The sequence below is a fragment of the Leptopilina heterotoma genome, unplaced genomic scaffold (assembly GCF_015476425.1).
Source record: "Leptopilina heterotoma isolate Lh14 unplaced genomic scaffold, ASM1547642v1 Lhet_161, whole genome shotgun sequence".
NCBI lineage: Eukaryota > Metazoa > Arthropoda > Insecta > Hymenoptera > Figitidae > Leptopilina > Leptopilina heterotoma.
The window spans coordinates 1,566,577-1,593,068 of NW_025110876.1; the positions used below are offsets into that span (position 1 = coordinate 1,566,577).

The 26,492-nt window shown below is 28.2% G+C and overlaps 2 protein-coding genes across 3 annotated transcripts in view; one reads left to right on the top strand and one right to left on the bottom strand.

Annotated features, from left to right (window-relative positions):
• The window catches only part of LOC122498892 (zinc finger protein ush), a 384,383-nt gene that overhangs the window by 3,488 nt on the left and 354,403 nt on the right, over positions 1-26,492 (bottom strand). Inside the window, exons 1-7 of one of the 2 annotated variants that reach the window (XM_043606887.1) lie at positions 24,415-24,684; positions 23,053-23,306; positions 11,322-11,724; positions 10,811-11,249; positions 8,986-9,657; positions 8,340-8,595; positions 810-1,043 (exon numbers count right to left, since the gene is read on the bottom strand). In XM_043606887.1, coding sequence (XP_043462822.1) covers positions 810-1,043; positions 8,340-8,595; positions 8,986-9,657; positions 10,811-11,249; positions 11,322-11,724; positions 23,053-23,306; positions 24,415-24,490 — 2,334 coding nt within the window. In that variant the 5' untranslated portion in view covers positions 24,491-24,684. Of the gene's footprint in view, positions 1-809; positions 1,044-8,339; positions 8,596-8,985; positions 9,658-10,810; positions 11,250-11,321; positions 11,725-23,052; positions 23,307-24,414; positions 24,685-26,492 lie in introns of those variants that run through there. The other variant, XM_043606888.1, reaches the window with a different exon arrangement.
• On the top strand, positions 1,339-4,340 carry LOC122498895 (KRAB-A domain-containing protein 2-like). The gene is made up of 2 exons (XM_043606892.1): positions 1,339-1,448; positions 3,567-4,340. The coding sequence occupies exons 1-2, from the start codon at positions 1,380-1,382 to the stop codon at positions 4,260-4,262; spliced, it is 765 nt and encodes a 254-aa protein (XP_043462827.1). The 5' UTR covers positions 1,339-1,379; the 3' UTR covers positions 4,263-4,340.

Sequence of the window (26,492 nt, forward strand, 5' to 3'; positions counted from 1 at the left end):
TTTAACGTTACTTATACATTTTTTAACAAAATTTTCAAAAAAGTCTAATTTTCCAAAATTTTAGATTTTTAAAAGTTTAATATCTCCGGTTAATATGTACGAAAAATGTTGAATTAGGGCTCAAAAGATGCGCCTAAAAAACTCTACAAAATTATGGAAAAACATTTATAGGTATCCTAACATTTTTTTAAAGTTATGGTCAAAGTTAAAAATCCAAAAACAATATAGTTAAAACTTTATTAATCTATCCTAAAGTACTCTCATTTTATGTCCGCAGTGAGACCTACAATTTAAAAAAAATTCATCCCTAAAGCTCTTCATGATCTCGAGATATTTATGAAAATGTAATGTTTACACACTCGCACAAAAACAAATGGGGAAAAACATTTTCTAAAAATGTCATTTTTGAATTCCTGAGGTCAAATAACATAAAGATATGTCAAAAAATCGAACTCGAAAAATTTTGGCATTACAATAATTCCTCTATGAGAAAACTATACAATAATAATTCAAATAGAAAATGAAAAACTTTATAGAACTACAGAAAGAAAATAATTCAACAAAAAAGCAAACAACAACTAACAACAATTATTAATATAGAAGATTCGATAATTAAAAATACTAGAAGAAAATAAATTTAACAGAATAAAATTAATACTAATATGAAATAAATTCGATAAAAGTACGTGAAGAAAATTAAAAAATAAGAATAAAATTACAAGAAGAAAATAAATTCAACAAAAATACAAAAGAAAAATGAAAAATTGAAGGAAAAAAATCTGATACACAGACGATATAGAATTACACACCTGCAGATCTGTGCCACGTTTTTCAAAGTGCATTCTGATATGTGTTCTCATGCCACGAAGGGTATTTCCTTTATATCGACAAATTGTACACCTAAAAGCTTTAACACCTTGATGAGCATCCATATGTCGCTGAGCGGCCAAAGCCGTTGGACTCACTGCACCGCAAACTGGACATCGCCATCCACCTGTCGAACTGCTGGTACACGTATGAGTACTTCCTGATTCGATTATTGCCTAAAACAAATTTTTCCAATTAATACACCAAGTGTCGAAATAAAAACTTTAGAGTATCGTACTCTTTTTGAACGAAACGTAATTTCATATTTATCGAGATTCTTAGTAAATCGAATTATATATATATATATATATATATATATATATATATATATATATATATATATATATATATATATATATATATATATATATATATATATATATATATATATATATATATATATATATATATATATATATGTGTTACCGGCAAAACCCGAAGACCAGGTATTTTGCGAAATGCCTAGGCAATTCGAGAAATGCTTAAGAATTTAGGAAATACCCGAATTCGTCATGGTGTACCAGGACCACCTAACAAAATTTGTTATTCTTCGACCACTGTCATCAAAACGTGCAGCAGAGGTATTTCATTTTTAAAACAGTTTATTATTACATTATTTAATTTTAACAAATATTAAAAGTTTTGTTTACTTTGATTTCAAAAATTTAAAAAATATAAATAAAGATTTGAAAACATTATATTATATTATATTATATTATATTATATTATATTATATTATATTATATTATATTATATTATATTATATTATATTATATTATATTATATTATATTATATTATATTATATTATATTATATTATATTATATTATATTATATTATATTATATTATATTATATTATATTATATTATATTATATTACTAGCTGTCGTACCCGTCTTCGACGGGTTTTAGTTTCTACAAATACATTCAATAGTGTGTCGACCAGTCTCGAAAAATGGGAAATAGCGGGGAATTTAATTTGCCCGGAAAAAATAATATTTAGCTACTATTAACTATTTCATTAGAAAAATATTACTATTTTAAATCAGTGATTGACTTTTTACCATCAAATAATTTATTTTTAATTAATTAAAATGCAGAGAACAATGTTTTGTCAATTATTTGTAGAAATTTAATTATTGTATTATAAGTTAATCCAAAATTTCCACCAGTTTTTAGAGTAAAGTAAAATTCGAACTAATTGTATCATAATTGCTAAAATCTAAAATAAGACCTATATTGCAGGCTGAATTCACAGTTTTTCCCGATTAAATTAAATTCCTGCATATTTCCCGTTTTTTCCAGTTGGTAGAACCCCTGTTAAAAGTATTAGTAAAAACAAAAACCCGTCGAAGAGTATTTTCATAAAATAAGTGAATTTTTGTAGCCATTTGTAGTTTTATTTATTGTTAATTCTTATCAAGAAAATTTATATTTGATGAGAAAAGATACACCTGGAAAAATTTGGACAAAGCTGGGAAAAACCGGATAGTTTGTTAAACAAAAATAATAATAGACACCCTGTTTAACTTTTGCCTTTACAATGCTCAAAACATCCCTAAAAGTTAAATCTAGAATTAAAATAACCAAACTTTTTACTATCTAAGTTTTTGCCCAGTAGCATAATGCAAGTATCGTATCACATGTTCTTGAATTCCTGCAGTATCAATTTTATGATAAGAATCTCCATTTTTAATATTTTCGAAATTTTTGCAATTGAGTACTCCTAATAAAGTCGGCTGTAGACGCAAATTAGGTTAATATATAGAAAATTTCTAAAGTAGAATGGTTATGCTTAATCCAAAAAAGTATTTCTCGGGGACTCTTGTCGAAGTGCGTAAGGCCAATAGGGCAGGAGTATAAACAATAAAAATATTTAATTACAGAAAGTTTAAAAAATATACATTAAAAAATATAAAATTTGGAAATTTTCCATTTTTTAAATTTTTTGAAAAAATTGAATACCTCCCGTTCTAATTAATATATTTAAAATCTGCAAATTTATTGCTTATATATATCTTACAAAAGTCATAACTGATTAATTTACAGCAATCTGTCAAAATTTAAAAAAAAATTTGAATTTTTCGGAAAATTCATAATTTTTTTTCATATTAATATTATTTTTTATTCAATTTATTTTTATATATCTTTAAAATCATTTATATTATTAATAAATTAAAAAATTTATGCCAATCTGCAAAAATTGAAAAAAAAATTTTTTTTGAATTTTTTGAAAAATTCATAACTTTTGTTCAGCTCAATATTTTTTCATCAAATATAGCTAATATTTTAAGTTAGACCAATACCTGAAAGATTGCCAAATTTTACTTCAATCGGTCAAGACGTTTTCAAGTTATACGCGAACAAAATTTTGCGGACATACATACATACATACATACATACACACATACATACATACATACATACAGACAGGAAATTTTCTATTACCATTTTTGGATTCTCCGTTGTTCAAATAAATAAATTATGCTAGAAAAAATTAATTTCGTGCAATGTACAGACAAAAGTCTGATTTTATTAATATAGATATTATATTATATTATATTATATTATATTATATTATATTATATTATATTATATTATATTATATTATATTATATTATATTATATTATATTATATTATATTATATTATATTATATTATATTATATTATATTATATTATATTATATTATATTTTACAGATTGCTTATCAACTGTTAGACATATTTCTCACTTTCGGTGCCCCTGTTATCCTTCAGTCTGATAATGGCCGTGAATTTGTGAATCAGATTATCACAGAATTAGCATCATTATGTCCTGAACTCAAAATTGTCCACGGAAAACCAAGACACAGCCAAAGCCAGGGGTCGGTTGAGAGAGCAAATCAAGACATTGAAAACATGTTAGCTGTGTGGATGAAAGATAATAAAACGACCAAGTGGGCAGAAGGATTAAAATTTATTCAATTTATGAAAAATAGATCTCTGCATTCCGGAATAAAACAGGCACCATATAAAGCAATGTTTGGTACGGATCCAAAAGTTGGCCTCTCTACTTCTAAGCTACCGAGTGACATTATAAAAAAAATCCGAACTGAAGATGATCTTCAAGACGTGCTGAAGAGTAATGACATAGATGAAAATGACGATGCAAGTGGAAGTTCATCATCAGACGACTCAATAGACAGAAGACAAGAAGAAATTATGTCCGCTAGACAAGAAGCTGCAGAAGGGCTAGAAAGGCAAGCCAAAAAAATGAAAACAGTTTCTGATAAACATCATGAAGCGATTGAAGTTGGAGACAACATAATAATTCCAATTCCGGATGTGGATAAGGCGAAAAGTGACCTTAGGAACGTTGTTGGAGTAGTCTTAGAAACAGTGGCGGAACTACCATAGGGCAAACCGGGCGTAATCCCGGGGCCCCGCGACTTTGGGGGCCCCGCGATTAAGACGATTTAATTATAAAACTTAGATTATTATTAATTTTTTAAATTATTTTATTTATTTATTATATTTATTATTATTTTTCATTTTATTAAATTAATAAATTATTATTGATATTTAATATGAACATATTTGAAATTAAAAATCTTGTTTAAATAAATTCTAAAGATAAAATTTTATCTTTAATATATATTGTAATCATTCTATTGTCAAATTGTTATAATAAATTATACTAAAATTTTTATTTATGACTTTGAGTAAATATACTTTAAGCTTGTTATCTAGTCTCAACATTCTTCCATAAATATTTCTTACGACTAGAAAAACTTAATAAATGTTTTGAAAGAGAATCAGCAGTAATTTTATTACTGCTGTAAGGTATTTGGTAGGTATTTCCCACTGTTAATCAAATTTCATTTCTACTAGTGGGCCCCGAGGCTTTACTCGCCCCAGGGCCCCGGCCTCTCTTGTTACGCTACTGCTTAGAAATAGAGCACGATCTTTTTAAAGTTGGGACACGTTATGGTATAATAAACCGATTATACAGCAGGTAAATTATAATTCATCATTAGTTCTTATAGTGACTAATTTCTTTTACCAATTTTAATAACAATTGTAATTATATTTGCAGGTCAGAATTCGAAAAATGCAAGACGAACTTTATTGACAAGGAAGAAGTTCTTCACAACGAGAGCATTTCCCTGCGCTCTGTTGCAACACAACAGTCTAATAAGTCTGGACAAGGATATTTGCGTTGTAATTGCACAAAACCGTGCAATACAAAAAGATGCCTCTGTAGAAAAAAAAATCTTCTATGCAACTCAAAATGACATAACAGTTCGACGTGTTGCAACAAATAATAATTTTTTACTGTACACTTCATTCTTTAGTCAATTTCTCGAATTGACTAGGCATTTCGCGAAATGACGAAGCCTTTTTAGGCAACTTGATAATTTGCCTAAAACGGCCCCGGCAATTCGCGAAATGCCTAGGCAATTCGAGAACAGCCTGTAAATCTCTAGGAAATTCAGGTATTTTCTAAATTCTTAGGCATTTCTCGAATTGCCTAGGCATTTCGCAAAATGCCTGGACTTCGGGTTTTGCCGGTAACATATGGGTGAATCTCTCAAAAAGAACAAATTCTAAATTGTAATTAAAAAAAAAAGTTTCAAAAACATTAAAATGACTATTCCTATGAGAAGAGGAGGACTATAGTAAGTCTCTAAAATATGTGGTTACGATCTTTAAAAACATTATTGTTTAAAAAATAATTGTTTATTGTAAAATAATTGTTTAATTTTTTGTCGCAAATACAATGAGTGAATTGGCTTGAAAATGGTTACTCTAGGGTTTTCGAGGTCGCTGATTACGAATAATGATTACGCTGATTACGGTCATAATTCAAAAATTCAAAATGGCGGATCCAATATGGCGGTCAAATTTGTAAAAATTGATTGGATTCTTCTCAAATTTGTTGTCTAGGGGATTTTGGGGTCGCTGATTACAAATCTGATGTTATTTTTTTAAAATTCAAAATGGCGGATAAAATATTTGAAAATTAAATTGGATTAGCTTGAAATTTGATACTTGGAGGTTTTCGAGGGTGAAGATTATGAATTTTATTTAGAATTTATTTTCAAGCTAATCCAATTAATTTTGCTTCCTCATGAGGAAGCTTTGCATTGGTGACGATTTTAAATTTTTCAAAAGAAGGTTATATGGACTCATTTTCATCTAAAACATATGTATATTCAATTATGAGCAAATGTCCAGATGTATGTGTGTGTGTATGTATGTGTGTATGTCACAAAAATTGTGTACAAATTATCTCAGACAAATTTTGATGGATTGTCCTGAAATTTTGCAGGTTTATTGCAGTCATTAATACCTAAAATCTGACACAAGGATTTTCGAAAATATCTACAAAAATTTTTTTTATACAATTTTTTTAAAATTCAGAAAAAATTTTTTTTTGTATTTTTTGAAATAATTTTTTTATTTGTTAAAATTTTCATTAATTTTTCTCAAAATTGCATTCCTGACAAGAAAACGAATCGATTGATGTATACAAAGTATATATTTTATCAAAATTTATCAAATTAATAAATATTTTTCTTTTTAAAAAAAATTCAAATTTTGTATTTTTTTCATAATTTATTTAATATTAATATTAATATTTTGAAATGATTATTCTATCATAAAAAAGAAGCAATTGGCAAATGAAAGTGTAAATTTCACCAAATATTTATATAACAACTTATAAATTATAAATGATTTATATAATTTTATTTTTAACAAATCTTCTGGACGAACCCTTTTGTACATAGTTTTTCAAAAGTTTGCAATACCGCAATTTTTATACATTGAGGAAGCTAAATGGTCATGAAATGAACAACTTGTTTCAATATTTCGTCCGCCATTTTGAATTTTAAAAAACTAACATTAAATTCGTAATCAGCGACTCCAAAAACCCCCGAGTAAGAAAATTTAAGCCATTTCACTAAATTCTAAAATATTTCGTCCGCCATTTTGGATCCGCCATTTTGAATTTTAAAAAACTAACATTAAATTCGTAATCAGCGACCCAAAAAACTCCCGAGTAACGAAATTTAAGCCATTTCACTAAATTCTAAAATATTTCGTCCGCCATTTTGGATCCGCCATTTTGAATTTTAAAGAACTAACTTTAACTTTGTAATCAGTGGCTCCAAAAACCCCCGAGAAATGAGTTTTAAATTTATTTATCATTTATTTAGCAAAAAACGAAAAAAGTACTGTCGGTTACGGAATGGAGTTTTTGCTCCCTTGGACGACGCTTAAATTTATTACTTATATATTAAAAAATTTTCTAAACTTTGAATTAAAACGTTAAATGTCGTTAAGTTTTATAAAAATAAAAAATTATTCAAAGAATTATTAATAAAAATTTTCATTTACTTATCAAAAAAAAAGAAAAGCCACTGGCGGTAACGGAATGGAGTTTTGTTAATTTCGATAGCTCCGAAATTTATTGACTCTAATGTAAAAAGATAAAATTTTATTAACAAGCAATCAATAGTATTTGCTATATTTTATTTAAATAAAAGAATATTCTATAAATTAATAATAATATTTATCATTTACTTATAAAAATTTAGAATTTACTGCGGTAACGGAATGGAGTTTTCTTTCTGTCGATGCCGACTACTCAACTGAAAATCTCATTTATACTGAATATTTTCTTTTCTTTCATCCTAATTCGCACTGATCTTCAATCACACTAGTATTCTAAATACTATTTACCTTTGTATTGCTTCCCTAACATGTTTGTTTATCTTTAATTTGTATATTTGTGACCGGTAATGGAATGGAGTTTTCAATGGCGCACAAAACTAATTTAATTCTAGAAAATAGAATTTGAAATATTTTGCCTTACCTTTTCCGGATTTAAGTAAAATAAAGAATAATTAATAAATATTACTGAACAAGAGATGAAATTAGATTTTAAATGGGAAGTAATATTCATTCTTTGAGTAAAATTAGCTTCATGCACGGTAACGGAATGGAGTTTTTGCACCATATGAATATGGATATTTCAGATAATATAAAACTTATTTTTTTTCTCATATGACCTGATTAAATCGTGTTAAATATTATCATATGGCGGCCATTATTTTTATTAATTTTAAATATTTTTTAGAAAAATGTCTTGAACGTGTCATTTGTCCTTTTTGAGAGATTCACCCATATATATATATATAGTCATACAAAAAGATAGGCAAAAAAATAATGTAAAGAAACTACAAACTACAATTTTTTACTGAAGAAAATTTCGAAATCTAGACAATTTTTCTAATTAAAAATATTCAGTGAAGTGAAAATTTCGTTAAATAAAAACACGGAAGAATTGAAAATTTTGTCAAAATGAATATCCATAGTGTAGAAAAATAAAAAAAATTGATAAAATTAGGGTAAAAATTGTGGGATGTAAATTATAATGCATGTCCCGTTTATAATGGCAAATAAATAAATAATGGACAAGACAATAACCTTGCATTTGTGACATCGAGTATGATGTTCCTGAGATTCTGGCCTCTTTGGACAGTAGAATGCTTGATGAGCAGCGAGATTGTCCATCGAAGCAAATTTAATACCACAAGCGGCGCATATAAGCTGAACAAGAGGAGGTGAAGGCGTTCCCGGGGGTGGTGGACTACTTATTGTACTTTCCCTTGCTTGACAGTAATGTTTTTTGTGGGCCACAAAATTTTCATGTCGGCAAAACACAATGTTGCACTCCTTACACCTAGAAAAATGAAGAAATAAAATTAGGCATTTATTTATTAAAATTTCAAAAGAATAATTAAAATTAAAAATTGAAAAAAGTTAAAAGGAATAATAATATTAAAATATTAAAAGTTAATTAAACAAGTTGTTCATTTCATGACCATTTAATTTCCTCAATATAATAAACTTTCTTCTTAAAAAAGCAAAAATAGTCCATGACATGAATATAAATTTCTAATTGTTTTCAAATCATTGGTGAAATTAAAACTTTATATATTGCTAAATTTTTTATTATAGAATAATAATAATAATAACGCGGGGATGAACGCGGGGCCAACGAAAGTCACGCGTAAGCCCTTAAGGGGCTTATTTATTTTATCAATTGAAAAGTAGTGAAATATCATTTTACCGGGAGACACCTTGTTTAACAAGAACTCCAGGAGCCTGAGGCGGTGGCAAATCAGTCAATCTAAGTGCAAGTTCAGTTGTTGGATTCGAAACAACAGCATTTGTTGTGTTGCTCGAAATTGTTCTTGAACGTGGACTGCTGCTGCCCCTTGATCTCGGACTGCCCGGTGGCGGTGGCAATGACGTTGGCGCTGGAGAAACTCTATTCTCCTTCTCGTCCTGATGAACAGGCGAACGTCTGATACTGAGATCGAGTGGTGCCGAGGCGGGCGCAGTGGGTGACGTTGATGTTGAACCAATTGATGACGGTGTCGATGGTTTATTCGCGGCGCGAAGAACGGATGGTGCCTCGGTCACGGTATTTTGTGTCGTGGAAATACCCCTCGTCATTGGCTGTAATGATCCATTTGGCAATAGGAAGCACGCGGTATCGGGAGCAGGAAGAGCGGGAGCCGCCAGAACACTCGCACCACGAAACAATGAATAAGGAACAATGAGGATTGGATTTGTCGGTAGGGCCAGACACGGCTGAGGCGGGGGCGAATCACCAGGACTCGAACTCGTTGGCGGAGATGCTTTCACCGATGCTGGCGCTGGTTGTGCATCCTTTACCACGTGTCTTGTATTACAGTAATGCGCCTTGTGCGCGCGGTACGTCTTCAACGAACTGAACCTATTTTTTCAAGAAAGAAATTATATTAGTTTCATTCGTCCATTTAGTCATTTAGCTACTCAATGGTCATTTTTTCGACCCCATTTTGTACGAAAATCTAAAATACAATAAAGAAAGGCAGTAATGTTGTCACGGTCACTTCTAATCAATTTCTCGTCTCTACCGATTTCAAAGTGTTTTATTATAATTTATTTTTGAATTATTAAAACTTTTGCACATATCAATTTATTAAACATTTAAAGAGGAAAGTGGTCGAAAAAATTACCATTCAATTTCTAACAGTCACATACTGTTAACCATAAAGTGTCCAACGTCCTTCCGGCAGGACAAAAAAGACTCACGTGAGTCCCTTCGAGATCGCTTTGTAAAGTTAATACGGATTTTGATGAACATAACGAAAAATATATGAGGCAAAAACTTCAGCTTTCAGTACATGTAAATATTTTTATTTAAAAAAATTTTTTTTAATTAAACAATTAGTTTTCATTTTTTGAACGTTTCTGAAGAGGAAGAGACTTGTCCGGCCAAAAATATTGATTTTTGTAGATTTTACATTAAATTTACGAAAGAATGTTTTTTTTTACTTTTTAAAACATAGGAAGTTTGAGGGCTTTGAAAAATGGTTTAATATTATTATTTTGAAAATTAAAATATATGGATTTCTTCGTCTTTTTGTCTACTTTAATCCCAAAGAGTGCCGGAAAAGAAAAATTGAATTCCCTTTTTTTAAAAGCCTTATATCGAAAAGGCCTTTCGGAACGTTCTTCCGGCAGGACGGGCGCTTGGACGTTCTATCATTAAGGTGCAAAAAGAGTCGATCTAGACTTTTTCCTGATTTCCAGAATTTTTTTTTCAAACTTTTTCCCTTATCCTTATAATGACTTGAATTCTAAAGTTTTGTAAAATTCAATTACTTTCAATTAATTTTACCTGATTTCCTGATTTTCAGAAAAATTTTTAACTTCCCTAAATAATAATTTGAATTCTTCGTTTTTTAAATTCAAATACTTTCAAATAATTTTTTGATATTTTTTAACAATTTACTTTTAAAAGTAGTAATAAACATTTAAAGAGAAAGAAGAGAAAAAGAAAAAAAGTCCTTTTCTTCTTGAGATTGAGAAATTTAGATAAAGTTAAAGAAATAATGAAGGACCTGATGTCACAATTGCGGCAGTATCTCTCGGCCTCCTCGTTGAGGGTTCCATTGGAAACGGGAGTGACGGACGCGGAATTCCCCACGGGAGTTGTTGGTGCTGGTGGTACAGAAGGTGTCACGGGTGAAGCGGCGTGCATCCTCATGTGCCGATTGAGAGAGACTTTCTTGTCAGCACTGTACGAACAATGTGGACACGCGTAGGCCTTGCGTACGTCGAATTTGCCACTTTTCTCATCGTCCTCGTCATTATTCGCCGAGTCCTCCTCTAGACGTGGCCGATGAGCGCAATAGAATGTCTGATGTGCTTCCAAAGTGCTCGCTGAACTAAACCTAATTCCACATGGAGGACAAATCAACGGCGCTGGTCTTGCCGGCTCAAGAGTTATAGTCTCCTTCCCGTCCGTTGGCAACACGTAAAGACGACCGGAGGCAATCGCTGTAAGAGTAAAATAAAATAAAATGAAAAAATAAGTTCCTTTTCACTTCTTTGCTTTGGTGATTTTCTTACCATTTTGGAGTCCAACGGGCAGCGGTGGCGTTTGGTTTGGAGGCGAGACATTCTCAGGTTTGATGGTGAGAGCGGCAACGGTGGCTGGCCGGAGAGCAGGATCCGTTGCCAGACTAGTATTCAGTCTCAATCTTGGCGTGACATCGTCGTCTAAACGTGCTTTCTTCGTGTCACACGATGCATCATCTGATCGTCGCGAATCCTCCGAATCCCTTCGGGCTTCTCTTCGCCGTGTGGTGGACGAGGAGGAGGACGATGATGCTCGTCCACAATCCTCTCCGTCCTTGACAACCATATTCGTGTCATCGTCAATGTCGAGACGCGTCGCTTTTGGACTCGATTCATGTGCCGATGACGACGTTGTCTTCGTCGACGAGTGCCTCTCCCTCGATCCTCTCGAAGCCTGCCGATATCAAATTTAAATTAATATACATTTAATATTAAACTCAATATAATTTAGTCGTTGTCATTTATTGTTTTCAAGCATTTTAATAACATTTTTTGAAAGAACTTCATTATTTTCAAAAAATTTTATATCGTTTTTTATAAAAATTTAATTATTTTCCAAAATTATAATAAAACTTTTCATAACAATTCAAATTCTTTCAAAAATTTTAATAAAACTCATCGTAAAGGTACTCTCTCACCTCTACTGCCTGCCTGCCTGCGCAGGCAGGCGCAATGAGAGTGAGAGAGAAAAAACATTTAATTTGAATTTTCTGACTCTCTTACTCTTATGTGTTACCATGACAACCTGCAGGCAGGTAGGCAAGCAGTAGAGCTGTGCGAGCGCCTTTAGGAGTCAATTATTTTGATAAATAATAAAATTCTACCCAGGAATTCAATTATCTCCAATACAATTTCAACTAAATTCCTTGAAAAAATTCAGTTATTTCCAAAATTGAAATATAATTCTTCGAAACAATTCAATTATTTTTAGAGTGATCGGTTTTATTGAAGTACAAGCATAGCAGTTTGGCCTACTGCAATGTATAATTTCTGAAACCTTTTTCTTATTGGTCAATAGAGCAGACAACTTTTGGAGTCAGGGCTACCACTCCTGAAGTTGAACGATTTATTTTGCATGAAAATATTTCATTACAAATTTACGTTCCTTGTAACGACAAGGAACTATTTCTCAACACGAACAAATATTCACTAATCTCATCTGGGGATTCCTCTACTAAAAAGCCGCGATGCAAAAACAGCTTTGGATACACAACGAACCCTTTTTAAATAATAACCCAGTAAGAAGTAAGGAATTGAGAAGAATTGGACATTTTTAACTTTTTACAGAAAATGTTAAATTATCAATTTTTTTGAATTCCATTTCTGTCCAATTCTTATGTATTCCTTTTTGAGGCAAAGATTTTTTGAAAGTCAATCAATTCCGTTTTAATATTTCTTGAATTTTTGAATTTTTGTGAATTCCGAAATACTGTGTGATACTCGGTAAGTTCAATTCCTGTCTATTTCGTTTTAATATTTTGTAATTTTTTAATTCCTTTGAAGTTTGCAACACTTTGAGATAAGTGCTTCTAAAATTCGGTAAGTCATAGTACAGTTTAAATAGCTGAGCGGACAAGCTGTTTGTCTCCGACAATGAAGCTTAAGGGTTCAAATCTTCGAACCGTCAAATTTTTTTTCCGCTTAAAATATTAAAACGGTATTCAAAAGAATAAACTTAGCTTTTTTTCGGCTTCTCCAAATGAAAATGAAAAGAATTGGTCACAAACGGAATTCAAAAGAATTAAAAATTTTTGATTCTTATTAATTCCTTACTTCTTACTGGGAATTAACCGTTGAGACGCTTCCAAATTATAACGCTTTTTGACACTCTCAACCGGTTCACAACACATAACATAATAAAAGACAGATATACAAGGGACTTGACAAGAAACAAGACAACTCGCTATATCAAAATATACTTTTCTGACACACTACAGATTCGGGAGAATATAAGTAACGATTCACTTCGTTACACATTTTTAATTAACCCTAGAAGGAGTATGTGAATTTACTCACCCTCTAAGGAGTAACTGGGGTGTCCCGACACCCCACGCTTTAAACTTGTTTTATAAGGTTTCTATTTGACGTAAAAAAAATTATGTATAGTGAATTTGATTGGTTTATTATAAGGAATACAATAATATTATTCATATTTTGATAAATTAAAAAAATTTTGAAAAAACACCTAAAAATTGCAAAATTGACTGTTTTCATAAAAAACGCTGTTGTTTCTTAAAAATTTGACTAATTTAAAAACTATTTTAGGTTTTTAAAGTTAAATAGATACACTTTTAAGGAAAAAAATTAGTTTTTGTATTACTTAAAAAAAACATAGTTATTTGAACATCTGAAGTGAAAGAAATTTAAGACAATTGGCGAATAGTGAAAATCATGAAAATGAATTATAAAATGGACTTTAACAATTAATATTTATTAAAAATTAAAAATAGTGTTATAAATTTAAAATTTTACAAACTTAATATATCTGAATATATATTAACAATAAAATTTATAATTTTTGAAGTGATTCTGTAAATTAATATTTAATCAAAGTTTTAATTAACAATTTTAAATAACTCTATAATATATGTTAAAATATTATTAACAATATAGAATTTATAATTTAAATTTGACTGGCATTTACAACATTTTTTTGTATTAGAATTTAATCTTTGACTGTAGAGAGAGCACAGAAATTTTCAATAAATCTTAACTCAAATTTCGTAAGTTGTTACAAATACAGATTGTCTATTTTTCATAAAAATAGAATTTTTGTATAAAAATGTTTCTTTTTTATAAAATACAACTTTTTCATGCATAACCTATCAATTTATACTTTATCAGATGATTTTAACTGATTGAAAACGATTTTTTAAAAAAATTAAAATTTACTTATCTTGATAATTTTTGTATGTTAGGGAGTAATTGGGGTGTCCAGACACCCCAGTTACTCCTTCTAGGGTTAAATTAATCGAAAAAAAATAATTATCTCCAAAATTGTAACAAAATTCTTTGAAACAATACAATTATTTTTAATACAATTTTATCAAAATATCTCAAAAAAATTCCAGTACAATTTCAACTAAATTCTTCGGAAAAAATCAATTATTTCCAAAATTTATTTATTTATTATTGTATAAAATAAATTGTAATAAAATTCTGTAAAAAATGCAGTTTTCCAAAAATTTGAGTAAAATGTTTTGATATAATAATTCAATTATTTTTATAAATAATAAAATTCTACTTAGGAATTCAATTATCTCCAATTAAAATTTTAACTCAATTCATTGAAAAAATTCAAATCTTTCCAAAATTAAAATAAAATTCTTCAAAACATAGGTAATTTAATTATTTTCAAAAATAAAAAATTCTTCCCAAGAATTAAATTTATTATTATCTTCAATACAATTTTAATTAAATTCGCCGAATGAATTTACATAAATATTTTTAAAATTAACTATATTAATCTTAGTACTTCTTTCATTCATTCTGTCCGCACAGTTTAAAGTTTGTTTTTATGAATGCTCTTTTTTTCTTAAAAAAATTTTATTTGACAAATCGAAAATATGCAGGTATTTTTTCATGATTTTTATTAAATAATATTACAAATTGGAATTTCATTTGAATGATCTAATCAATTATTATGCAAATTATTATTGTTTTTATTTATAAAAAATACTATAGAAAATTGTTAATTGTTAAAAAATTTTGATTAAGAAGAAAAAAATATAGGTACTCATATTTTATGCATATTTTTTATTGCTCAATAACAATATTGCTCAATAACAATATAAAATCCCATGTAAATTCCCACGTAGGAAACCACATGGAATCCTACGTGGTATTCCACATGGTTTCCACATGGTTTTTTTTAATGATAAAGATTACTGTCGCTCCTATACTTTCACCGCTAGGTGGCGAAAGTGACTTCTCTCGCTGTTGAGACGACTCTGGAAGTATATAAAAGCTGAGAACCTGTAGCAGAGAGGACGTGTTTCAAATGATCGTTTTTTTTACTTTTTTGATGACTTGTAACACTAATACTATTTATTATTTAATTTTTTATTAAATAATTTTTAATCCTTTGAAAATTTCTTCATTGGATCTTTAATAAAATACTATGTGATATCTCATATTAAATCCTAGGTGAAATCTTGCATGAAATCCTATGTCAATTCCCATATAAAATCCTATGTGAAATCCCTTGTAAAATTCCAAGTGGATTCCCATGTAGGGATATTCAATAAGGCGGATAATGTTTTTCACATGGGATTTGGTTTAGGATTTGACATGGGAAAATCATTATAAATAAATGATACTGTTTTTCACTTGGGGATTGACTTGGGAAAATAATTATAAATAAATGATACTGTTTTTCACATGGGATTCGGTTTAGGATTTGACTGGGAAAAACATGTGGGATTTGATATGGTTTTATGCATAGATGAACTGTTCAAATTCCCCATGTCTATTCCTAACTAAAATCCTGTCTCAATTTCCCATATGGTTTGACATGGGAAACCACATGGTAAACCACGTGGTTTCCTTCATGGAAGTAGGGTTTTACATGGTTTTTGACATAGGATCCCATGTGGTTTCCCATGTGGTTTCCCATATGGGGATTTTCAATAGGGAATTGAATGGTTCTTAAAATTTAATTCTTATAAAGAATTTTATTCTTTTATTTTTTTCTTAAAGTTTCATCTTTAATTTTATTAACAAATTTTTAAATAATTGAATTCTTTTGACGAATTGTAATAAAAATTTTTAGAATAGTTACATTTTTCAAGGAATTGGATTAAAATTCTATTAAAAATAATTGAAATTCTGCCATGAGTTTTAATATTTCTGAAAGTAATTGAATTATTGAGAAGAAACTTATAACAAATTTCTAAATATTTGAATTCTTGTGAAATTTTTATTATTTATGAAAATAATTAAATATTTGCGTACAATTTTATTAATATTGTTTTTAAATAATTGAATTCTTTTGAGAAATTTTATTAAAATAGTAGATATTAAAAATTATTGAAATGAGGAAAATTTTTAAAAATACATAATTGAAATTTTGACAAGAATTTTATTAAAAGTTTTGAAAATAATTGAATTTTAAAGAATAAGTTTTTTATTTCTAAAGATAATAATTGGGATTTTTTCGAGATTTTTTTGTAAATTTTGAACATAATTGAATTTTGTGATAAGAATTTTATTACTTTTGAAAATAATTGAATTTCTGCAATCATTTGTAACTTCTTCAAAATTCCATTTTTTTAGTATTTTTAACTATAAAATTCTTCTAGAAATAGATTATTTTTAATAATTAATTAAATATATGGGCAATTCCACATGAGATTTAAGTCGACCTCTTAAAATCGGCCAAAAATATTTTTTTTCTATTCTGTATCGAAAAAAAACAGACACGTATTTTTTTATTTATGTTTAATTGTCCAAATTTTCGAGTTATGAATTTTCGAAAATTTGGACTTTTAATTGTAGACCTATATTCAGTAGCTTATAAGTCCGAAAATATTGAGTTTAGGAAAAAGTTGTCAAAGAATGAAAGTTTTAGTTTTCTTTCGACTTTTAAGAAATGTAAATTTTTTTTTAAATTTTTTAATAAAAAAAAATTTTTTTATAAACAAACTAGCTGTCGTACCCGTCTTCGACGGGTTTTAGTTTCTACTAATATATTTGAAGAGGTGTCTACCAATCGGGAATTTAATTTGATTGGTAAAAACTAATAATTAGTTACATTAACTACTTCATTAGAACAATATTACTGTTTGAATTAGTAAATGACTTTTCCTATGAAATACTATTTTCAACTAATTCAGATTTACAGACCAGTATTTGTCAGTTTGTAGTACATTATGCGTTTGTAGTATTTCAATTCATGTATTAAAAATTAATCCTAATTTTCCACCAGCTTTTGGAGTTTTGTATAGTCTAATTCGAACTAATTGTATCGCAAGTAGACCTTACGTTACGACTGCTAAAATCGAAAATAAGACCTATATTGTAGTCTGAATGTAGGGCTTAAATTTTGACAAATTAAAATATTACATCAATAAAAATTAAAGCAAAAAGCAATTTTTTAAAAACGAATTAATATAATAAAATATTTTTTAATTAGATAAGAAAATTCCCGATTTGGCAAAAAATTTCCGATTTTTCCTGGTCGAATTAAAATTCCGGCTATTTTTCGGTTTTCTTTCGCGGTTGATAGACACTCTGTTAAATGTATTGGTAGAAAATAACGTTTTCGATTCCTACATGGGATTCACTTTCATAAAGGAAACCATTTGGATTCCCATGTAAAACCGTATGGTAAATTGCGACACGATTTTGAGTGATAACTATATTTAAATAAACCCAAAAAGCCTATATTTATTTAAGAAAAAATCCCATGTAAAATCTATTTTTATTTTTCAAGTAGGTATAATTTTTCCATATCCCTATTGAAAATTTCCACATGGGATTTTACATTTTACCCGTTTTTGCTTAGTGCCCAGATAGAATTTTGGAAAGCAACAACATACCCCAAACATTTCTAAAATTGAAGAAACAAAATTTTAATTCATGAATAGGAATTTGTTATTTATTTTTATAGTCATTTTCAAAACATTTCTAGAATTCAAAAATAAGAAAATTTTGATTCATAAATCCCAATTTGCCCTAATGACGTTTTAAGGACTTTATATGTTACCATACCCGCTGAAGTTAAATTTCAGTTTTATTGATGCTCTTACTGTACCCTTTATATTGAACATATACATATATTTTATTTTCTACGTTAAATGAAATATGAAAATACGTGCTATAAAATTTTCAAACTTAAAATCTGAAAATATCAATATAGAAATTTTTTGCAAACTCACGTTCATTGATTTTAGAAAATTTGTAATCGACATCAAATTCATGACTCTAAACTTTTTAATAAAATAAATGTAACGAATGTAATTAAAAATTTAAAAACATTAACCGATATCACTACCAACTTAATAAAAAATTAAACAATATTAAAAAAAAATTAATTAAAAATTTTGTCGAAAATCAAAAATATGATTTTGTCTTAAAAACTCGAACATATTATTTATTTTTCATTTTTACAGTGAAAATTAGTTGTATTTATATTAAAAAGTAACTACAGAAAGTGTCACATCAATTTGACAAAAAATTTAAAAATTTGCATTTTTTTGATTTTTTGAATTTTGTGAAAAAAGCTATAACTTTCGTTTAGCTTAACATTTTCCAATCGGATATGGCTATAAATTTAAGTTAGACTAATACCTAAGAGACTATAAAGTTTCGCTTTAATCGGTCAAGTAGTCTTTGTGTTTATCCCGGACAAAATATCGCGGACATACATACATACATACATACATACATACATACATACACACAGACATACATACATACATACATAATTTTTTTTATTGGCATTTTTGGAATTCTTACTACTTGAATAGAAAAACTAAATAGGAATTTTCAATTTCTATGCAATGTACAGACAAAAGTCTGATCTTATTTATAAAGATTAATTTTTTTTAACTTTGGGCCAGATTTTTTTTTATTTTTTTCTCATTTTTTTGTACCTTATAATATAGAGAAGATTTTCCAAAAAGTCCCGAAATGGACCTGATGTGTTAAATGATTACAATTAACTTTCTAAAACTGTCTACAAGGTATAATTTTTAATATATTTGAGTGTTCTTTGTTTTAAATGAAAGGGTCTACGCTGTAAACAGTTTTAAAAAGTGAAATGTAAAAAAAAATCCCACTGTGATGCTTGCAAGTGATTTTTGAAAATATTTTAAAACTCATTTAACACATCAGGCCCATTTCGGGACTTTTTGGAAAATCCTCTCTATATTATAAGGTACAAAAAAATAAAAAAATAATAAAAAAAATCCGGCCCAAAGTTAAAAAAAATTAATTTGTTTAGAAAAAAAAATTTTTGTTAATAAAAAATTTAAAAAAAAAATTTTTTTGTTTACATTCCTTAAAAGTTGAAAGAAAACTAAAACTTTCATTCTTTGACAACTTTTTCCTAAACTCAATATTTTCGGACTTATAAGCTACTGAATATAGGTCTACAATTAAAAGTCCAAATTTTCGAAAATTCATAACTCGAAAATTTGGACAATTAAACATAAATAAAAAAATACGTATCTGTTTTTTTCGATACAGAATAGAAAAAAAATATTTTTGGCCGATTTAAAGAGGTCGACTTAAATCTCACGTGGAATTGCCCATATATATTATTCATTCAACATTGAAGTCTTATAAAATTTCAAATTGAAACCGTTTGAAGTTTATTTATTTATGAAAATTGTAAACGCAACTCTTTTAAAATTGAATTAATTTTGAAATATTTAAGTAAAATTATTCATTAAATAGATAATTTATTTATTTTATGACAGTCAAACAAAAAGACACAAAAATTCAGAATTTTCTTATGAAATCTAAAAATTTAAATTTTTTCAGTATATTTTGAATAAAAATTCCTGACTTTTCCCTGAATTCTCTATGTCAGAATATATGATAATTATAATAATATTAAAACTATAGTTTTAATATTATTATAATTATAATTATAAAAAGAAAGAATTAAAAATTTTAACTTTCTATTATTTAAAAAATTGCTAATTTTATTTAAAAAAAGTGAGTGAGAATAAGTCAGCCGCGCGCGAATTCTTTTAAAGAATTGACTTATTTTCAAAAATTTTAATAAAATTCTATAAGTTCAAATAAAATGCAAGAATTAAATTATTTCAGATTGAAATTATGAAAGTTATAAATGTTATTACATTTTTAACAAAAATCTTATTTTTTAAAATAAAAAAAATCCATTTTTCTTGCAAGAATATAGTTTCACCAAATAAAATGAAAAATATAAAATAAGAAAGAAAAATAAAGGATAGGGTTTTTGTTTATAGAGTAGAATTATAAATTTATTCATTCCAAACCATAATCTAAACAAAAAAATAAGAAGGAAAATTAAATAAGTTATAGGGACAAAGAATTAGAAAAGTATTTATCAAAAAATAGCAAAAGGATGATTTTTTTCACGATTTCGAAAAGTTATCCAAAGCAAAACTTGAATTTCAAGACAATTGAGAGAGAAAACCTATAATGACAGATGGTAATCTTGTTGGAGAAGAAAATTGGTTGCAGAGTAGTTTTTATCTGATTAGAAATTTTAAGATGCGTATCATATACTTGAGGTCGAGATAATTTTCTATATATACCATTATTGTCAAACTACAAGACATCTGTTTCCTGTGATTTTGAAATAAACTCAGATTTTATCAGCAAAATGAAGATTAAGAAAACTTTAAAACCAGATTTTAACCCAAAGATAATGTGGACATTTTAAATAAAAAATATTCCTTTTTAAAAGTGACCACACTGGTACAATATTATAGACTTGAAAAAATTTACTCGATTCAAAAAAGGAGGAATTTTGTACATTTAAATTCAAGCAGGATATTTGGATTGTCAAAAATAATAATGTCTCTTAATGATACATTTTAGGGAAATTTATAAACACTTCTTTTTAGAATAAATGTATTTATTATTCGAATGAACGAGAATTATTTATTCATTCTATATAAAAGGAAATAATACGGGCAAGAGGGTTAATTACATTTTTTCCCTAATTGTATTTTTTTCGAATAAAAGTGTATTTATTATTCGAACAAGAATTATATTTATTCCAAGAATATACCGGTGAGAATAATAATTACATTTTTGGTGTTTACTCTTTCTTTCAAAAATAGGGATTAAATTGTAAATATACGACGAAGGGGACGGAATTTTTGTGTTTTGAGGAAGAAAAAAAGATGAATAACTAGAAAAAGAACAAGAAGAACAATAAGAAAAAAAAATAATAAAATAAAAAAGAAGACAAGAAGAAGTTGTACAAGTTGTACATTTTTATAATTTTGGTGTTCATTTCATGAACACTTTCCTTCCTTATAGAAATAATAATAATTGAAATATAAGAATTACTTTTTATAAAAGGGTTAAAAATCATTAAACCTTGGTCCAAAAAATGTGTTTTTACATATTCGATAAGATGGTCATAATAGTTTAATAATTACATATAAGTTAATAAACAAGATTGTTGAAAAAATGATATTTTCCACAATTTTTGATTTTTCAAATACCAATAATTTCATAATTTCTGCCCGAATCGGGTTAAAAAATAAGTCAATCAAAGCGTTTTTTAATGCTCTTCAAGTTGGTAATGATATTTTTAAAGTTACTTTTACATTTTTCAACAAAATTTTCAAAAAAGTATTATTTTCGAAAAATTTAGATTATTAAAACTTTAATATCTCTGGCTAATATGGACGAAAAATGTTCAATGAAGGCTAAAAAAACGTCTGAAAAATCTCTACAAAATTAAAGAAAAACATTTATAGGTGTCTTAACATTTTTTTTGGTTATGGCCAAAAAATGTTTTTTTACAAAATGAAAAATGCAAAAAAAATAAAGTTAAACTTTATAAATCGGACTGAAAATACTCTCATTTTATGTCTCCCGGGAAGACCTACGATTTAAAGAAAAATTAAAGCCTTTAGCTCTTTCATTCTCGTTCTGAGATATTGAGGCAAATGTAATGTTAGTACACACACACATCAGGACATTTTTTAAAATCCGTTTTTTGGACTTCTGAAGTCAAATTACATCGAAATCTTTATTTATTTATAAATTGTGTACCCATTCGTACATAAAGTACTAAAAGATTAGGTATTTAATGAAAATAAGTTTATAAATATGTCAAAAAATCACAATCGAAAATTTTGCTAATACAATCCTTTCTCTATGAGGAAGCAATAATAGAAGAAGAAGAAGAACAAGAAGAAAAAGAAAGAGACAGACAACAAGAAGAATGAAAACAAGAAAAAGTAACAAACGAACAAGATGGAGAAAAACAAGTTGTTCATTTCATGATCATTAAGCTTCCTCAATATAATATATACTAATTGTTTAATTTTTTATTTTAGAATAATTATTTTAAAGTGTTAAGATAAAATGTCAAAAAATACAAAATTTCAATTTTTTGTGAAAATTTAAAATATTTATTAATTCTATAAATTTTGATAAAATATATACTTTATATACATGAATCGATTCGTTTTTATGTCAGGAATGCAATTTTGACAAGAATTAATAAAAATTTTAATATAGAAAAAAGTTATTTCAAAAAATCCAAAAATTAATTTTTTCAAAAATTAAAAAATTTGTTGAAAAAATTTTTTTTTTTAGATATTTTTGAAAATCCTTTTGTCTGATTTTTGGTATTCGTGACCGTAATACACCTACAAAATTTTATCAAAATCCGTCAAGACATGTAAGAGAAAATTTGTCCACAAGAATCGGTGACATACATACACACACACACACACATACACACATACATCCGGACATTTGTTCCTCTCGACGAATTATGTATACTACACTTGAAAATTTGTAAAAATAATTGATTCTAAAAAATTCGGAAATCGACATCACTATAAGGCTTCCTTTATGAGGAAGCAAAAAGAATAAAAAACATAAGAAGAAGACTGACCTCAATATCCTCGGTGAAAAAAAGTAACAAAAAGAAGAACAAGATAAAGAACAAGAAGAAAAATAACAACAAGACTGATCTCAATAACCTCGGTGAAAAAAAATAACAAAAGAACAAGATAAAGTCAAGAAGAAGACTGACCTCAATATCCTCGGTGAGACTAGAGAGTCGTTTCCTCGCATCTTCGGAGAGTACGCTAAATCGTAACCGGATGTCCTCGGTAACGGAATTCGGAGTTATCACAGGTAAAACGGAATTGAGTCTCGGTGGAGGTGGTAAACTCGAATCCTCCTCAACAGCTGGTGCCGAGGGACTCGAGACTGCCGATCCTCCTCCTTCGACTCCGCTGCTCACGGACGGCGTCTTCTCCGAGTCACTCCACTCCTCATCTTCCCCTGAAAAAGTTAAATACCAAAATTTATTATTTTTCAACACTTACAGAATTCGATCTGAAAAATTAAACAACATTTAACTTCAAAAATAAATTAAACAAAATTAATTCCCCCACAGCACCGAAAATTTCCTAAAAATTTATTAAATATTTACTTGCAATATTCGGAATATTTAATTGCAATGTTTATTGAAAGTTGTGTACAGATTTAAAAGTCCCGATTAAATAAATGTTTAGCGCGAAGCTTTCCTGAACATAATTATAATTATAATTATGCGAAGATTTTATTGAAATGTTCAGGAAAGCTTCGCGCTAAACATTTATTTAATCGGGACATTTAAATCTTTACACAATTTTCACTAAACTTTTCAGTTAAATATGACGAATATTGCAAGTAAATATTTAATAAATTTTTAGGAAAGTTTCGGTGCTGTGGGGGTTATTATTCAATTCACAAAAGTTTCATCCTGAAAAATAAAACGAAATTTTCTTAAATAAAATTGATTCTTTTTCAAAAAATGATTTTTTGTACTAAAATACATTATTTCTGAAAAAGCGTGCTTAAAATGTTTTTAATTGTTTGTTGTTTTGTATTTAAAGTTTTTCTTTAAATTACTTTAATTTTCTTGTTTCTTTAGTGATTGTAAATAATAATTATGACAAGAAAAATTAGTTCTTACAAACAATAACCAAAACAAAAATTGGTTACAATTATAGTTACTCTAATTATCTTAAGTTTTTCTGTTATAATTACTTTCCACAAATAATAATTATAGCAAAACAAAATTAGTTACAACTATTTCTTACCAACATTATTTTCTCAAACTACAACAAAAAAATTAGCACAATTGAAGTGACTCCAATTATGCTAACTTTTTGTTATAATTAGTTTCCACAATTGTTAATTATAACAAAAAAAAATCAATTAGTTACTCCAATTGTCTTGCCTTTGTCGTTTGTTACAATTAGTATTCAAGAATAGAAATTGTAACAAAAAACAAAACCAAGACACGATTTAGTGATTTCTTCCTGAGAAGATTTTCCAATAGAAGAAAGTAAAGTATGCAAACAAAGTAATATAAAAAGTTACCAAATGGAAAAGAATTATTTACTCTTTATGCAAAAATGATGTTTCAGAAACGATGGACTACACTGAAGATGAAAATCAATTTCACTGGAGACAACCATAATCGAAAGACGTCTTCCTTTTCAGGAAGATGACAACGAAATTTTATAATTTAACAAACACTCTTTGAAAATATATCTAATAACAAGCTTTTTTTAAATAAAATTTTGTAAATAGAATAATAATTTAAGAGAAATACAGGGGAAAAACGAGGTGTTCCTGCAACACTGGCCTCGACCCTAATGGCATCGACGGCTAAAGCTAAACCATGCGTATTTCCCCCACTCCTTCTCTCTGTTTCCAATCCCTATCTTTTGAACTCCCCTTCATCACCCTGGTCACCCAACTTCAGACTTATCTTTCCATCTATCCCGCGCTGGTATATATCAATGTATATGTATATGGGTCCTTTTAAACCCCTTGCTCTTCTCTCTCTCTCTCTCTCTCTCTCTCTCTCTCTCTTCAGATCTGAAACCTCCATCGGATTATTATCTATGGGATTTAAATATATTTGACTGGAGAAGAAAAGAGGAAAGATTAAGAAAAATTCTTCACTTGAAGTGACACACATTTGCCATCATGTGCGAGTGAGATGAGATTGTATCAACTCTTTTTCGATCCTTTGAATTTGTTTTTATCAGTTTTTATTGTTCTTGAAATTTTTAAATCTGTCAAAATTAACTGCATGTTTTTTCAGCGATATTTATAATCTTTTTTTTCTGTTAAGAACTGTATTTGGAGGATTTTAAAATTCGCTATTATAGGGTTGTCACAAAAATTTAATTTTGCTTTCCCTGACTTTTCCCTGTTTTGAAAACAAAATTTTGACTTTTCCCCTGATCCTAAAGAATATTCTGATTCACTCTAAAAATGATTTGATATTCAAGAAAAAATGTTTTATTACATTTATTTACGAATTTCTTTAATTGTAAAATTATTTGAAAACATCAACAACTTCTTTTTTAAATAAATATTTAATCAGTATTACTTTTCCATAAGAATTAAGATATTTAAAAATTACAAATCCAAACCTTTTAAAATTCAACAATTTATAAGAATATTGTTATAAAACATGAAGATGACCAAGTGATAAAATCATTATTTTATATTATAAGAATATGTGATGTTTTTATTTTTCTGATGAATTTTAATTTATTTATAACTAATTTAAGTTCTGACTGTTGCTAAATTGACTCCCTGAAGAGGAAATCTGTGGATTTCGTTAACGTTGGAGTAACATTCAAGAAATCTTTGTCTGAATGTCTTCGTTTTTTCTGTCTTATTATTAAAACCACTCGGATATTAAAGAATTTACTATTGGCGATTCAAACAGTTCAACCAGCGCCACTGTTGGAACTAATATATGCAGGACATCTGGTCTATGTTTCTGTTTGTTTACTTAAACTTTGTAATGATTTTAATAAAATAATTTATTTAATTGTATAATATACAGTTTATTTATTAAAATAATTATAAAGTTTAAGTAAACAAACAGAAACATAGACCAGCTGTCCTGCATATATTAGTTCCAACAGTGGCGCTGCTTGAACTGTTTGAATCGCCAATAATTCTTCAAAATTATTTTTTATCCCTCAGGCACGAAAATGGCACTTTTTCATGCGTCAAAAAAGGGCGTAAACTAACTCATTTTTCACTGACGGCGAAAAAAGATTCTTCTTCTCCCTAGGGAAAAAAAGCTGGGTAAAAATGAATGTTCTCGTCAAAAATGCTGCTTTTTTACCTCTGCGCATGTATTTTTGATCAGGACAATATCTGTTTTAGCAGGGACAAATAATGCTGAACGGGTAGTAGCTTCTCAATTCAAAGCAACCAATCGCCTCCGATTCACGTTACACGCTCGGGAGAATTCGAGTATTCTCGGATGAAACCGTATATAACGTGAATGAACGCGATTCGGAAAATTGCAAATGGCTGCTTCTGTATTCTGATTCCCAAGCGTCGCCGGTTATCGTCTTTAAAGTTAAACATGAGTGATAGTGAAAATTGTATCGATGGTGTGCCACCTGAAATTGCAGAAATTGCTGATTCTGCATTGAATGAAAT